Raw genomic sequence first — 16830 nt, 5'->3', positions numbered from 1 at the left:
CTGACTCAACCTGACACACCTAGGCAAGGTTTTTTTTTATTGCCAGTGAGTAATCGTCTTCATTTTCCTCTGTCTGCAACAATCGAAGGCAGTTTCAGAAAAGACAGAGGTAAATGAGTAATGAGCAATCTTCACAGGAGTCCTTTTCCAGCACCTTTAATGAACCACTGTGTAACTGAGTCTCATGCTTTGGGATTCAGTGTTTATTGGTGAAAGTCTTTATGATGGTTTGAAGTTAAGAGTTTGGAAGAAGTGACTAGCACAACTTTGGAATCTGCAGTCACTTCTGTGAGGGCTAAGTCGACATCTGTGACATTTGTGCTATTTTGAAAACTCAGGGTTATGGTAGGCGTTTTCACTTCTGATAACTTAGGCCCCGGAGGGTAAAGGATGTGTGTTATCAAACAGGGTGAATAAAGTAGCCTGAGACAATTGAATTGAGTTAGTCTAATACGGAGAAAATTGTAACCTTTCAGAATAGATCTACTGATTCTGGCATTGGGAGCGACAGGCTACCTGTGGAAAACAGGGGGTTTTAAAAACACCCCCGCATTTTCATAACTTTGGCCTTGCCCGGCTTAATGATGACTGCTAGCTTAATTAATGTTTACATTTACTGAACTCTTACTCAGAGCCGGCTCCAGACTGATTGACAGTATGCCGAAGAAGTTGTTCTTGTGCCTGCTTTTTGTTAAAACGGAGGCAATGACTTTAGTTGGGCAAAGTTTTCTGTTTTTTAATAGCTTATGCAGCAGGGAGGGAATATGTACCAGGTCAAGTCTAAATAATTGAAAAGGAACAGGCTTGCAACAGGCTAAGACAGCTATAGTTAAAGCTATAGTAAGAACCCTATATAATAATCACTATTTGTCTCCTGTAGATAGCCAGTGTCTTTAGTGGTAGTATATAGCCATGTATTTTGGGAATATAGATGTAAGATGGAAGTGAACTTTTTGATAGGGTAATATAGTTAATAATAACAAAAATTTAAATATTTTACTCCTTTCATTTAAAGTGGACTCTGTCACTGTATGCAGGCATTTACTAGTCTCGAAGTTACTCCTGACCATGCAAGTAAGAGTTAAACTTTCTTTAAACATAATGCCTTTCTTTTTGCGCATTGTCAACGTATTAGTACCCAAACCATAACCCAAAAGGAACTGTGATTGAAGAGTGTGTCTGTGGTGGCTTTGATGAAGATCTAGACAGGCCTTACCTTGAAAATCTACTCCAAGGAAGATGTGTCTCTTGCTTGAAGTTAAATTGTGCAATGCACAAGTTAACCGAAGCAGTGTGTTGAGTCTACATGAGGCGCAGATGCTGATTGTATAATGTATGCATTGCCCTTTCTTGTTGGATAAAATATGCATTGCCCTTTCACTTGAAGCTGTTTGCAGCCTGTACTGTGAAAGGGTTCTTTGTGAAGGCAAATGAAACAGTTTGATGCATAATGACAAAGTCCTGTTCCATTAGCACAAAAAGTTGCCAGCGCTTCACTTCTTTTTCCATCATGATAAAATAAACAGGTCCTTAACCAGAATAAAAAGATCTACTCTTGTACGTGTTTATAGTCAGGATTTGGGCTTCTAGTTTAGGTTTAAAAGTGCAAACTGTTACCATCTCACACCTTTAAAAAAAAAATGTTTTAGAGCCTATATGTTTGAGATAAAAGTTAGACTGCTAAGTGGCACATGATCCCAAATAGTCTTTGCTTGAGTGCTGTTACTCTGGAGATGGGACCAAGAATGTGCAGCGGGACAAAGTTGATTGTAGGTTACTAAATGAAAAACACACTTTCCCTCGTTAAAAGTATGTTGTTCTCTCAGTCCATTAAATCTTTTTAAAGAAACCTTGAGCTGCCTTGCGCACAGGACATGCTTCATTGTGTGTTTATTCATGTCACGCTAAGACTCATGAATTAGATCTTTACTTTAGACCTTTTGATGTATTTTAGTTTTCACATTTTGAGGCTTTGTCTTTAAATAGTGGCCCCCAGGGTATACTTGGAAGTCCAGCACAGCGCCAGTATTGCATTTGTTCAATTTAATAAAAAGTAATGGATTTCCTTGTATGGGTTTAGCTACTTTAAAGTCACAGATGCTGAACACAACCACTGTTCCAAAGATCAGTGTAAAGCATAAAGGACTACGAAAAGGAGCAAGACACATGTGAACATTTTCAGCATCAGGCTTGCTGTAGTAAATTATTCAAATGCTCTTAGACTTTTTTAAGTTTTAGTAACTGTTTTAGGCCTTTATAGCCAATTTGATTCTACCTGACAAGGCCGACAATTGATATACTTGAGTTTAGGGAATTGGGGCTTAGAACAGGACTTTAACATTCTCAATAAAGTTTGTAAGGTCATTTTTTGGTCTGACAATTTATTTGACTATTAGATATAATTATAGTGCTGACTATCATTTTTGTATTGATTGCCAGCACAGGAATGAGAAGAAATATATAACTGTAGGAGCTGCAGGCGTGAATCATCAGTCATTCTTTGAGGTGTAGTTACCAACACACAGATGCAGCCTTGCGAAGGGCGGCTGTTAAAAGGTATATGGATAGGAGGATGTGCTCATGTTTCACTCTAACAGCTATCCAAATAGGGCAGGGAGCCTTGTAGGAAAGGAAATAAAGGCTTGGTTCATGCAGTATTAGTACATTGTCTCTCTCAGATTTCCCATTATCACTGCAGAGTTGTTCCAAGCTAAAGATCCAGACATTTAGAAGGAAATGCAAGGAGACAGTGGCATAACTTTGTTGTTGTTAAAACCATAAGAAGGCACTGATTTTTCTTTTTAGGTTAGGTTATGTAAAATGAAAATATGGTCTCTTGGGAAACTAGTTGCTGTGATAGCATATACAATGATAATCTGGGTAGAAATAGATAAATACACCTCCACAGATGTAGATGTAGAGACTCGTGATGTATAGAAATGATTGGAGATGGTGTCATTGTTATCAGAGGAACAGGCAGATAGCTAGTAGGTATAGTAGCTGATCCTAAATACTGTGATATTGAATTAAGGAATATTGCTCTGAGGCCTTTTTGAAAGGTTTTTGAAATAACAATGTTCCCACTAACAATGAAAGCTTTGTATCATCTGCTACATCCCAAAAGCTATCTCAGCTGGAATTAATAGACATTTTTTTAAATGGGAAGAGAAAAATCAATCTAGTCACATATTGCAGATATATAACAAAAGTATCAAAAGATTTTCCCCATCTTAAACATACAACTGAATGATTTTCATGTTTTCTTGATGATTTTTCTTTAGACACTGTTTTCTTTTTTTCTATTTTTACGTCTAAAGAAGTTCTGAAGTTCAACCATCTTCTCTATAAAACCATATCCGTCTAACAAACTTCTCCTTAAGCCAGCCGTGGGCAGGAATTTTTCGATTTCTACAAGTAATTGTGCCTTCAGTGATGCATGAAGTACAATGAATCAGTGCCTCAATAGGTTGTATTAGTTTGTCTGGTATGTTGAATGAGATAAAAAGCATATATATTTTTTATGTGATGATGTGACACCCTGATAAGCTGTGAGACCTTTCGCAATTATGATGACTGAGAAAATCTTTGTGAGTCTGCTTATAACAATGTTATGTAAATGTATTTTATGTGTGCAAATATTGGAAAGATTGGCATGTCAAAGTTTTAACCACAGTCGCTTATTTCTTATTGAATTTAACTATAAACTGCAAGAAAAGTTAGTATTATTATAGTATACACGATAAAATTGTGATAAAATAGTTTAGTAGGTAATAGGTTATATCTTACTATACAGTAATAATAGAATAGGTAATTTTAGTAAATCACAACTATAAACTATAAGTCAAACTAAACTCTAACTTACAAAACTTTGACGTTTTTCATATTTCAGGCATTTTTTGCATTAAGGCTTAGTATCCTTAAAACAGATCTTGACTACAGATGTCTGGGAACTTTGGGATGATCTGATATCAAGAGAAAGCTTAGTTTGGGACTCTTTTATTACTCTAGACCCAACAAGGAGGTAGTGGAATTTGAAGCATTTTGCCAGGACTGTGGAAAGAGAAGGGATGGTGGGGGTAGGGGGCACTGTGAAGGTTTATGTAAGCTTGGGAGCTCAAGGCCTGAGAAGGCTGAGGAATGTGGGGTAGAGGTGAGACAAATTAATGTATCTAGTTCAAAGCAAACCCCGACTTTTCAGCTGAAGAACGAACGAGGAAGTGGTTCCTGTTTGATGTTCACAACAAACATTTCAGGTCGTTGATGGTCAAATGCAAACTACAAGAGTTAGGTCAAACATGTGCGAAGAAATCAGCACAAGAGACAAACAGTTTCCAACAGCTTTTCCAAAGCAGATTACTCCCCTCTTCATTCAGTGGCTAACTCTGTCTTTTCAGAGAATTCTTATTCATCGGGTATCTGCACAGGATGTTGATTTAGCAGTGATTTCGATACACAAAATACCCGCTGGTCTCGATAGCTGAAAGTCTTTTGGCTGTCTCAACACTCGACCACACTGCCACTGTGCTCAGATAGCTTTGAAGAACAAAGCCAGAGGGAAAAGAAAAGAGCAAGGGGAAAAAAAGCGGAAAGCAAATCTGGCAGAGGCTGTTGCACAGTCTGTTTTCTTTCTTGTGGCCCAAGGGCAGGTTTTACTTCTGCCTTACTGGGTAGGCCAGGTATATGGAATGGGTGTGGCGACTAAATTCTTCAGATTCATTTTTCATGTCCTTTGTTTGAAGCTTTTCACCCAAGGCCATAGCAGATAACTTTCTTTATCTGCTGTTTCAGAAATTAAAGGTCAAGCCAAGTCAGTTTTCTTTTTAAATAAATACTGAGAAAAACTGTTTACTGTTGCAGTAAATGTAAAAGTGTGGCCTCTAACCCCTTCAGGATCCTCTTTAAAGTTTGTTTATCTTCTAAATATGATGTTAGATTGTGTTTGCTGGTAACTACAAGGTGAAGATCTGGGAGCAAAATGTATGACCCGGGTGAAAGTGGAATTGCTCTGTTACTTTTTTGTCTGCCACTTGTATAGATAGGCAATCACCCATGGGCATCTCTTTGGCTCAAGTACAAAAGATGGCTCATACTTTCCCAATTGTCTGTTCTTTTCTCTGCTGCTTTGTCTTTTGATGTTCATGTGCATGTGCAAACATGACTACCTTTCCTCTGCCACACCTCCTCTCCTCACACCAACCTCTTTTTCATTCTACTCTTTAACATTTGCTTTGTAATGTTTTCCTTTCTATTACTGTCCTTAGCAGATGTCTAAAGCATGCATCCCACTATGCTTTGGTGTTTCTGCTCAGGATGCCTCACATAAGCGTTCGCATTTCTTATTTATGGCAAACATTTGCAATTTCCTGCATGTTTTCTTCAAGTAGCGGTGCATTGACATTTCTGAGCTTTAGTGCTCTTATAAATTAGTCATTCATGGTATTTTAACAAATTATGTACTAATTTATTATAATCATTTTACATCTGTTTTTAGGGTATTGTTTAATTTTTCAAAAAGTTTCCCTCCTCTGTGTTGTCAGCTTTAAGTCATTATATATGCTACAATGGGCTCATCTTCTTTGCATTCTAGATTTGCTGCCCAAAGTTGTCTTTGCCTGGAATCTCAGCTTTGGGATCTACCTATTTTCCCTTGCCTGAATACCCCTTCTTATTACAAGCCTTAAGCCGAGAGAGCTGTAATGATGACTAATGACAAGAGAGGATCCCAGAAGGAAAAGGCAGGGAAGCTAAAGTAAAGCGGGGCGTGAGAATAAATTAGCTGTACACCCCCAAACTCCCCGCCCATGGTAAATTTGAGAGTTTTTGTGACAAGTCATTTTGGGTGTTATCTTTGGAGGTATCTTATATTACCCAAGGTAAGAAATATGTCTGCTCTCAGTTACACTTACTTCACCAGCACATTGTGTGTGAAGAAAGGCAACAGCAGCACAGAGAGAGCCTATTTAAACTACTTCATAGTGCTGGGTGATGTTTACTTTAAGTTATAATGTGTACATTGAAGGCTTTCAGTAGAAAGCAACATTAGTGTGATGTTAGTGAGATGTGGGAGGGGATTGATGATCAAGGCTCTGGCCTCAACATCTTGATGGGAGACCGGCAACGACCAAACCGTTTGAAATTTGCATTTATGATTATATGGAGGCTCCTTATCGGGACCACCAGGAAGTGTAGTCCAAATCGAGTAACCAAACTGATAATGATACAGCCATGATTCACTTTTATTCGTTTCATATAACAGAATCAGAGAAGAACTATAAATTCTCATTGACGTTATCAAGGTTATTGCAAATAATTCAGACACTTAAATAGCTGCTGGTTAAAGGTTTCCATTGTTTTAAAGACATTCTGGTATTCTTTTGCCCTTCAAATATGGTGCTTGTTGATAATAATGGGAGTTCACATGTGCAAGATATCCAGATAATTTACTGTTGCAACATTATTGGCAGACAGTGATTCATTCCCTGTGCTCTTTGTTTTGGATTTACGGTTCTTAAGAATGTTTGATGATGATGAAGGAACAGAAAGGTGAAAAAATATCACAATGTAGCCTCAGGATGCATTTACATTGTGTGACTAACGAAAGTGACTGCTATTAAATGGAATTCACAATGTTTGGAGTAAAGTGATTTGTTTGATTATAAGCGAGTAATCTAAAAAGATGCATTATGCTCACATAGAACTGCATTACAAAAAACTAATGGTGAAAACTAATGGAAAATAAATTGAAAGTAAAAGCAGTAAGAAAATGGAAAAATTAGTTACACAATACTACACAATCGTTATTTGTAAATGTGGTCATGTTGGTGTATTAAGCAGGTGTTGTCAAGGATGCATCTAGATCCAGTCTCTGAGGTCACTTTCGGAGGTGCTATTGGCCACGCATGGCCGCATTCTTCCAGGGGCATTATGTGTCCTGGGTCACACTTAGGACCACCTACTCACCTCCCTACCCTGATGTGCCCACCGCTGGCAAAAAAAAGTTGGATACCATTCATTGTATTAATTGCACAAGTCATTTTAAAGCACTCTTAAATGACTGTAGACTACCTGTGTGTTTTATTTTGTTCAGGTCGTGAGAATTATATGAACAGATTGAGTCGGTGTAGATTTAAATTTGAGGTTATTGTGGAAAACAGGTCAGTTCTGTTAGTCTGCTCAGCTATGTGGGCCTCTGGCATATGGGGTTGGCAAACAGAAATAATGTGAGCTACGTGTTTAATTGCGTATAATCCTAGAAAGTCAAATCTCACAAGGAGTTGACATATTTACAGCTAACTACTTGAGATCGGATAACCCAGGACGTATGTTAATGCCAGGTGGAAACAGGGTCCATAATCTGTATTTCTTTTAATCAGTAAAGTAACACTTAGTCACAAGCACACGTCCTCTCCCCCAAACTGAAACACCTGCCCATACTGAAAGGCTCACACAATAACTTATCCTTTGTTACGGTACATACTGAGAACTTGTGAAGTCAGATGGGGATGAAAAGCTCTGAAGTATATTCACTCATTTAAATGTTGCTGCTAGCATTTTCAGCAAGAACTTTCACACTGCCACTCTTTTCAGGCATGTTAACATATTAAAACACATGAGGATTTATTGAGTCAAGCAGTTCATTGTTCAAAACCTAAGCGCTGCACTGTTTATGAAACCAGTGTCACGAAACTAGCTACATAGCATATACACTGTTAGCGCTTTCACAGTGCAGAATCTGTCGATCTGCCATTCTTCAATTAACAGTTATAAACATGTATAACTCATACGTGTCTCAAAGCTCTTTTGTGTTTGCTCAGCCGAAGGTTACAGCCTCCACATGGCAATGAAATGTAAACAGCAGAGCGCTGACTGTTGTAAATATGCCATCCTGACATGTGTCAGGCAGAGTCTTTTCAATCAGCCCTTACATTTGGCTGTTCAGGGGCAGCTGGTGTTTACGCTCCTGTTCTCTTCATCACCCCAAATCGCTTTCAGAGATCATAGCGCCGACAGTAATGTGAGATTCAGGGTCACGTGTTGCATATAAAAATGTTCTGCAACATAATGAAGACTTACCAGTTTACGTCTTTTTATTTTTGCAGGTATTATCCGAACGCAGGAACTGCTGGATCGTGAGACAACATCGCACTACTGGTTAACAGTCTACGCGATGGATCGCGGTGTGGTGCCCCTCTCTGCTTTTGTGGAGGTCTACATTGAGGTGCAGGATGTCAACGACAACGCACCTCAAACCTCTGAGCCTGTCTACTACCCCTCTGTTATGGAGAACTCCGCTAAAGATGTGTCAATCATCCAGATCAACGCAGTCGATCCGGACGCCAAAGCCAGCGATAAACTCACGTATAAGATCACCAGCGGGAATCCCCAGGGTTTCTTTGCTATTAACACCAAGACAGGTAAGATTGCTTTTGCTGGGATAGAAATTCGAGCCACTACAGATTGCATTATTAGAGCAGGAGATCCCTGCTCTTGAGACATGAGCTTATATTGTGTTTCAGAACAAATTATAACCCTGAATTACAGCTGCTAGCAGACTACTACAAGCGCATCAGCTCAGGGTAAAAAATATAGACAGCAGCACTGTCTTACCTGGATTACAGTGAGATGATTTTCCGGTAAACGGTGGAGACCCTGAGTGATATCTGCATACACGTGATGAACAGGAAATAGCCTAAAACGCCACGTGCATTTTCCTCATCTAAACACGTCTGCTTTAAAGGCCAACTATAAATGTAGCAAACACAAAGCTCATACAAAGTATTAACTTATCCTTTGATTTTGAGACATACTGTGGTGTACTGCCGACAAGGTGGCGAGCTTCTGCGAGGTGTCCTGTTTCCTTTCTTGTGAAAAGGAAGAGCAGTGTGAACACACTCACCCAGAACAGGAGTGGGTTGAGCCTACTGGGGTTTTTCCACTCTAACACTCTAAAGTGTGTACTCATATGGCACTCTGGAAATGGTGTGATGATTAATATTTCATTGGGCTCTTTTAAAGTTGCCCGAGCAGGCTATGTTTAGTTGAATAGCACAAAATATACTTGTAATAGGTGCAAAGTGAAGCTCATGTACAGACAGGGCTTTTCTCTAAATCTGCATTTTTATTGATATTAATCAGACTCTGAATTCAAACACTCAGAAAGTGCGATCTAGGTTTGTGCTAATATGTTGATGCTGCCTTTAAAAAATGTCAAATTAATCAACTGACATCAGTGTAAAGTTTTAGTAATGAGATGGTTACTTCTGGATGTCTTGGAGAAAATGCTTTTTCTTTCTTGCTTAGTCTGCACATAAGTGTGCTATTGATCATTGCATGCTAATGATCATTACACTGAAAGAGGAACGGATAGGGCAGCAGTTGCTCCAGTTTGTCCTCACTAACGTGTGTGGTCTTGTTTCCCAAGGTAGCCACATCAACAAACTGGAGGTATTTTTGTTGGAAGTGGCAATGTGAGTTTTCTGACCAAATAAGGATTCGTCATGTAGCGTGCCTCCCAAACAAGCCTCACAGCAATATGCCGGGCACTCCCCGCTGCACAGGAAGAGAATGAAAAAATAAATGATGCAACAAAAGGATAACTTGCGAACATATGGTCAGTGTTTCGTCTGCATGCATGACAGAAATCAGCTTACACCCGCTGATAAAAAGTCTGGGACGGTGAGATAGAAGTGCTGGGAGGCTGAATATTTATCTTGCAACAAAGTCTAACACTGTTTTTATAGTAGATTTTAGGCAGTAAAGATTTTTTTTTTTAAATCTGTTATGTCTTTGATATATTTTAACCTTTTGTCCAGCTATGGATGAGTGACCCATAATAATATAGCTGAAAAGAAGTGTTTACACAGAAGCAGCTAATAATGTGGCATCGCTTTTTCTTGCAAGGCAGCATGTTTTATTTATTTATTTCTTCCTCACTGAAGATGACCTTTTACTTTCCCCTAAATAATTTCTTGATTCAAGCTTCGATATATTTTGGTTTCTGGATTTGTATAAATGCTCATGGTAAAACTTGCAGCGCATCACTTATTTAGTAGTTGAAAAAAGTCTTCTTAGCCCACATATCTGAACTAAATATTTCCTGCTCCGAGGATTACAGCGTGTTTATGAAGCTTATGGCCAAGTCCACTGTGGACACAACGTTTTTTACAGTATAATTTGCAGTATCATTTTGTGGTTCGTTCTTGTGACTGTCAGAAGTGGTTACACTGAAGCAAAAGGATGAGACCCGTTCATGCATATCAAAGCATGTTAAAACTTTTATCAGTGGGACACCAGAGCTCTGTGCGTCAGGTTCAACACAGAGTGGTTTGGACACGGAAAACTTTGAATCACTGCTCTGTGTCTCTGATTTACTTCGTCCTCTCTGTATTTGAAGATGGCAGCACTCAGTGGAAGTGGCGCGGTAGGTGGGCAGTGAGAACATGAGAAAACAGGGAGCCCAGTATAGCTGAGTACTAGAGAGGAAAGCCGTTTTCCCACATGAATCGGATTTTTGTGACATTGTTCAGAGTTGCTTGTTCTCACATGTAGAAACAGGAGGCTGTCTGCATCAGGCATGCTCTTGCTACTAGAAATCCTCCGTGGTTTAGGCTGAGGTGGCACCCGGTCAGAGTCTGCAAGAGGCAGGACACGTGATGCACGCTCAGTTGCCATGAATTCTCCCGAGAATTACCTGCACTATTTATACATTACATTATCCAGACATTGCACTAGGGAGCTTGTGATGTGAGGTCCTTTCTTTGTCCGGTTTAACTGATTTGGACATTTGCATTCTCACTTGCAACTGCTCCAAGTAATGTCAGAAAAGCTCAGAGCTGCAGTGCATGTGTGAAAATGACTTGACTCATATAGAGTGCAATTTTAAGTGAAAGACTAGAATAACCAGGCATTCTTTGTAGAAAACCTGGAGCTGTTTTATTTATTTATGCCTGTGGTATTAAACAAAGATCCAAAATAGCCTGATATCGCTCTATATTATCAACTCAGTATGACATTCGAACCGCATATTACAGGTTTTTGAAAATGTTTAAATTTATGCATGCACGTCTCTGTAATTACATCTTCTAAACTTGCATTGGAAGCATAGGCCCTGTCTTGGCACATCTACAAAGCTCTACAAAGGGGAGGGAGAAAGGAAAAGACGTTAAGGCCTGTGTTTTTTGTGTGGGTTTCCAAACTTCATAGGCATGTGTTCCAAGCTAACTATCTAGCCTTCTATCATGGGCTAGGCCTTACGCTGCTTCCAAGCAGGCCTGTCGGATTCAAGCAAATATGATGGCCTCACTTGACGCCTTGTATGGCGTTGGTTGTCCTTTTTTCACACAGACCCACACTGGCTCAGCAAAGCTCAGGATGAAAGGCTTAGGTCTACTTTATTTCTGCCAAGTAAACAAGTCCTGCTGTTTTGGACAATCCCTGACTTTAGTTTGTCATTAAAGTGCAAGGCCAGCTCTTCTCTATAGCAGACAGTATTGCAGTCCCAACATCTGAAAGCTAAGAACTTAACCGCCTGACACAGGCTCACTTTTGAAAGGATTGAAAAAGAGAGAAAGGAGAAACGAGGCAGATCTGCATGGGGAGAAAATTGTGTCAGTCAGCTGGTTGTGAATTATGTCTTCTGTCTATGTCTAAATCAGTATGAGATCAGTGAATTTAAATAATGCCGTGCGGGTCTAAAATATTGAAAAGACGAACCAGCGTTCAGTTGTGTGGTGGCACAGATCTCATCCCTCCCACGGACATGACCACAGTTGTTCCAGGCTCTCCAGGCTTTATTTGGCAGCTAAGAAGAATTGAATTTCCAGGATGAACACTGTGGGCTTGGAGTGCGCAGATCGCAGCAGAACGTGAGACACATACGTGTGCGCACACATGTTGTTTGTGTAGAATTCCACTTGGTTGTATTACACAGTCAAGCTGTTTATTACGTGGTTGTACATCTAGCATCGTGATAGTTTGTCTACGTATACTGCACTTGAGACAGCCAGCCCACTTGCTGTCTACTTTTATTTTCTCTGCTCAAAGGATTTGTCAGTACTGTGAGCTAGTTCATCAGAGGTTGTTGACACGAGTTGCCCACCTATTCTGTGGGAGAGTAAGCAGCGTTCATTACTTGGTGAATCACTCTCTCTCTTCTCTGAAATGCTGCTGCTGTGCTATGACTTAGTGGACTTTGAACGAGGGTCTTATGCCAGAACATGCATTTGTTAGAAAAGGGCAGCCAAGCAGAACTTGTAGTCAGAACACACACTGCATGCTCATAAACACACACACAGGAAGATTTACATGTCTAAACAGAGGGAAGAGTGCCGGAGTAAAGATTGCTATGATAGCCATCTTATCTTGCTGAATGCTCATTACTCCACTTCCTGTTGTGCCCATGCAGCCTTTCTTTGTGTAGCCTTGGTACTTTCTAACACTTCCTTAATTGCCCTAGTGTTGTCATCGACATTTTAGAGTAGATTATTATCGGTGTGTGCTAACAGATAGTATGGCTGCTATCTTGATATTTTTGGTTAATGTTGTAATTTCGATTAGTTAACACAAAGATTTTCTGACTGGGAGCCGAAAAATAAATGAGATTAAGAGGTGAGGGGTGTGTGGGACATAGGGGTTTTAGCCTCAAACTAAGTGTGTGAGTGCAGACGGGTGGGAAGAGAGTCCCGGGGAGCAGGACTCTCACATGCCTTTGGGAGGCCTGCTTGGTAGGCACAGGGAGTGTGACAGAGAGCTGAAGCCAGCAGCCAGAGATCACGCGCTGCAAAAAGCTGACCGCATGAAAGAGCGCGCTGGAGAAAAAGGCAGCTTGCAGGCACCCCTTAAAAATCCTTCCACGGGGTGACCGACAGAAGCTTTGTGAGTTTTACTGCTCTTGTTGACCAAAGACTGCCTTTGAGTCATCCGCTGCACTAAACAAGTTGAAACTTTTAAAGAAAGTACACTGGTGTAAAGAAATGAACGAGATTTATGACACAAGAAAAACAGAGAGCTTTGTAGTGAAAATGAAGGGAAAAAGTTTTAACCTTATGATTTTGTTTTCATAATCATTTGAAGTCAAAAAATTAATATATATGATATTCATGGTCATCACGCTTAAACTTATCATAAGATGCCATTATTTATGATAATGGCATCTTATGCCTTGATTATACACGGACAGCTGGAGACCCGCTGGCCAAGTAGCGATTCCTGTTGTAATTCTTTGAAGTCCGCTTGAAGTCTGCTGCCTGGGGCACATGCATAGTTGGTGCATTGTAATGTAAATTCTCCATGGACATGTCTGCACAGTCACAAAAAACAGGCAGGCACATGGATGTACACATGAACCCCTGCACTCACCGTCTGATGATGAAATTCACATCACTTGGACCTGAGTGGACTCGTGGATGCAGAAAGTAGAATTGAGGCTTAACAAAATTTGCCACCAGACGGTGGAAGCAACAGCTGACTGACAGCTAATATAATATGGCTATCTATGCATGACTGTTTTTACCCTTCATCCCAGTTGTTAAACCCCAATGAAGAGCGATACGCCCAGGTGAATTCTCATTATTGAAATTGTATTGAACAGTTCCAGCCCTTTTCTTCTTCTGAAGCTAGAAGCTCATTGCTAACAACTGAAAGATATACTATAGGTGATGCTTTGGCAAGCTTGGATGCCATGGACCCAGGGGATGAACTTAAAGGTCAGTCGCTGAGATTTGCTGCTGTGTATCACTCACTTTTTGTGGCACTCATGTCAACTTTCAATAACGCCTGCTCCGTTTAGGAGAGAACACACATGATGTTATCTATGGTTTACCAAAGGCCCAACCACTATCAGGGGAAGTGAGATAGGAAATGGCTATTTCCAACAACTTCCTGATTATTTCCTCTATTATTCGAGGTCAAACAATTGTCACTGCTTTCAAAGGACAATATGAGAAACAAATTGTGAAAAAGGAGATTTTCCACCTAAAGTGTTTTGATGATCAATCTGGAACCTTTGTGGTATATCTCTGTTCTCCCTGTGAAAGTCAGTCTTTTTTTTTGCAAATAGTATCAAATGCCATAACCTTGGATTTTCAGAGAAAACTGATTTGAAAATGAAATTGGAAGAAAATCGACTTTGTATGGAAATTTTTGTGAAAGTAGAGCAGAAATGGATGGATGAAAACACTCGAAGAGAACTGCGATTGACTCGGTGCAAAGTGAATAAACAAACTAATGAATGCCAGATGAGCAACCCCATGACCTAAATGCAAGAAAAAAAAACATGTCGGTGTAAAATGAAGCACACGAACTATGACAACCACCCGTGTCATTAACACAGATCAGGTGACAGCTTTGATTTAATCTTTGAGTGATTTGGGTTTGCAGAAGGCAGCTGAGTAGATAAAATGCAATTCCTGACATTACAGTCGCACAGTCAGCTTAATGTGCATTGTTTTGGTTTGTTTGCTTCATTTATATCACATATTTCTTAAGTTAGCTGTATAGATGTGGAAGTAAACTTGTAAAAAGCTTAGACATGTGTTACCTCGGGAAGCTCCTGTCCTGTCATATGACTCAGATTACTCAGCATTGTAATTATGCCAAATATTTCCTGTCAGCCTGCAGCCACATTTACAAGAAATTCTATAAAATGTACAGATTAAGGTGATGTGATATAGGACTGCTTTATTTTCTCCCTACATGTGTTCACTATCTCAGCTGTGATGTTAAACTGTAACAGCATCATCTTCACTGTTGGTGTGTTATCAGTGTTTTTGTTCAGAAAAACTGAACCTGGTCAGGCTGAATCTGGCTATACTTTATATTCGAACATGTTCTGCTGAACGCAGTGTGCGTGTGTCTGTTGTTTGGTCGTAAATGTGAAAAAAATGGTCGAGCTGTTAAGTCCTGTACTGGTAGCATCACCTTTCTCCTGCTGCCGTCCTCTTTCTTCCTGTGACCTGTGTTTTCTATGCCGAAAACAGTCTTAAGAATCTTTTCATGACAGCAACCTCAGATGCTTCCTTTACTTTAAAAGCATTCCTCCAAAGGCAGAGAAAAATATTTGTTGGTGAGGTTTACCTCAGCCAGTTTGCTTTACAGGTTAAGTCATTGTGATTGGTGGCTACCGGCCCGAGCGGTTACCTGTATGTGTTCTGCCTTGCAGATCTAATTCTTATTAGCCTGAACATTGATTATGTCTATACATTTCACAATTGACCTGTCTTAGCTTCTCCGTTGCATCCACATCCTTGACAAGAATTTGGAAACCTTAACCGCCAAATTTTACACAATGTGTTTTCAGATTAGAACTACGCCCTGCTGCTAATAGGTGCTGAGAAATCTCAATCCACACCCTCTTAATCAATTTGACTAAATTAAACAAAGCTCTTATGTTTGTGTCAGTGTGCTTTCATTAGCTTACGTGGTGTCTGGTGATGAGATTTGTTGAACTATAGCTGCTTTTAAGGAGCATGCCCCGAGAAGAGAATTTTCAGGATATCTTATTTGGCAACATTTTCCAGACTTTTCTATTAAAAGTGAACAAGGAGTTCCTGTTTTGATGTAACCTTCCTTTATAAACTCACAGTCTGGTTTGGGTTTTTAGTATCAGTGTACCAGAGTTTTCTGTCACGGGCTGCATGGCAGACCGTGGGGATGAGGAAAATAGGACCCAAAATGCAGGACTCTCCACTGCAAACGGTGTGTTTATTTACAGTGCGAAAACAGACAATAAATCCCCATGCTCTCCCTTCACTCCCGTGTCGTGTCTTCTCTGAAAAGTCCGTGTCTTTGTGCTCTCCGCTCCCGTGTCTCAGCACTCCCCGTGCTGGCTGCTGTCTGGCGCTCCACACTTCTCCTGGGGAAACAACAGAAGCAGCCGTCAGGACACTTTACAACTGCGGGCATACACACACTAACTTAACTGAGCTGAAGACTAACGTGGAGTCTCACGCAATGATCCCGCATTGGTGGAGGCTTCACCACACCATTAAGTAGCTTCCTCCGCCAACGCTGATCCGCTGCAGGTGTGTGGCATCCTCCTTGGGCGTGGCCCGTCATCCACGGGCCTGACGGTGCCTGTAGCCCGGCCTCCTGGCTACAGCCACAACCCCACACACACACACACACACACACACACACACACACACACACACACACACACACACACACACACACACACACACACACACACACACACATACCTCCCTATACATAGATACGTGGAACAAAACCCCAGACAGCGAAACAGTGCACACCCATACACCAAATAATAATAATAACAACAACAACAGTCCACATTGCTCATGAACCCCGAGTCCTCCAGAGCTGGGTCTGTGACATTTACACTGTTTTTCTTTTTTAATAGTACTGATTGCCACATGAGTAGTGGAAACAGATGTGAAGTTTTTGGCTTAAATGACACACACTTAAATCTTAATGAAGTTGAGAATATTGATACGCTTGTCTGGGTTCTTACATGGAGTTTATAGATAACAAATAATGCAGTCTCTGTTTGTTATTTTCTTCACAAGAGAAAAATTGTAAGCATTTAATTGAGGAAGCAGGCAGCTCGCAAGTTTTTTTTTTCCATCTCTTCATATCCAGATATGAAAATATTTTTTTGGGGGTGTGGGTGGTAGGGGTAACAGATCAATCTTCTTAACAACTTCTTAACAACAACTTCTGGAGTGTATTTCTGTCACGCAAGAGAAACTAGTGCAACCCTAAATGAAAGGAAAACACGGTACACACACCAACAGTGAGCTAAAATGAAATAAGTGAGCATAAATTAGGCAAACAGCACACAATGTTTTGTTTTTAAAATTACATTTTTTC

At 40.2% G+C, this 16830-nt stretch overlaps 1 protein-coding gene across 7 annotated transcripts in view; it reads left to right on the top strand.

Annotated features, from left to right (window-relative positions):
- The window catches only part of fat1a (FAT atypical cadherin 1a), a 76620-nt gene that overhangs the window by 10449 nt on the left and 49341 nt on the right, over positions 1–16830 (top strand). For all 7 annotated transcript variants that reach the window (XR_437116.3, XR_437117.3, XM_006796109.3 and 4 more), the window contains exon 3: positions 8100–8414. Coding sequence is in view for 5 of the 7 variants with exons in the window: in XM_006796109.3 (XP_006796172.2) it covers positions 8100–8414 (315 nt within the window). In the remaining 2 variants the exon portion in view is untranslated. The remainder of the gene's footprint in view (positions 1–8099; positions 8415–16830) is intronic.

This window comes from Neolamprologus brichardi, chromosome 6, assembly GCF_056152115.1.
Source record: "Neolamprologus brichardi isolate AB-2024 chromosome 6, ASM5615211v1, whole genome shotgun sequence".
Taxonomy (NCBI): Eukaryota; Metazoa; Chordata; class Actinopteri; order Cichliformes; family Cichlidae; genus Neolamprologus; species Neolamprologus brichardi.
This window is presented reverse-complemented; position numbering and strand designations above follow the sequence as displayed.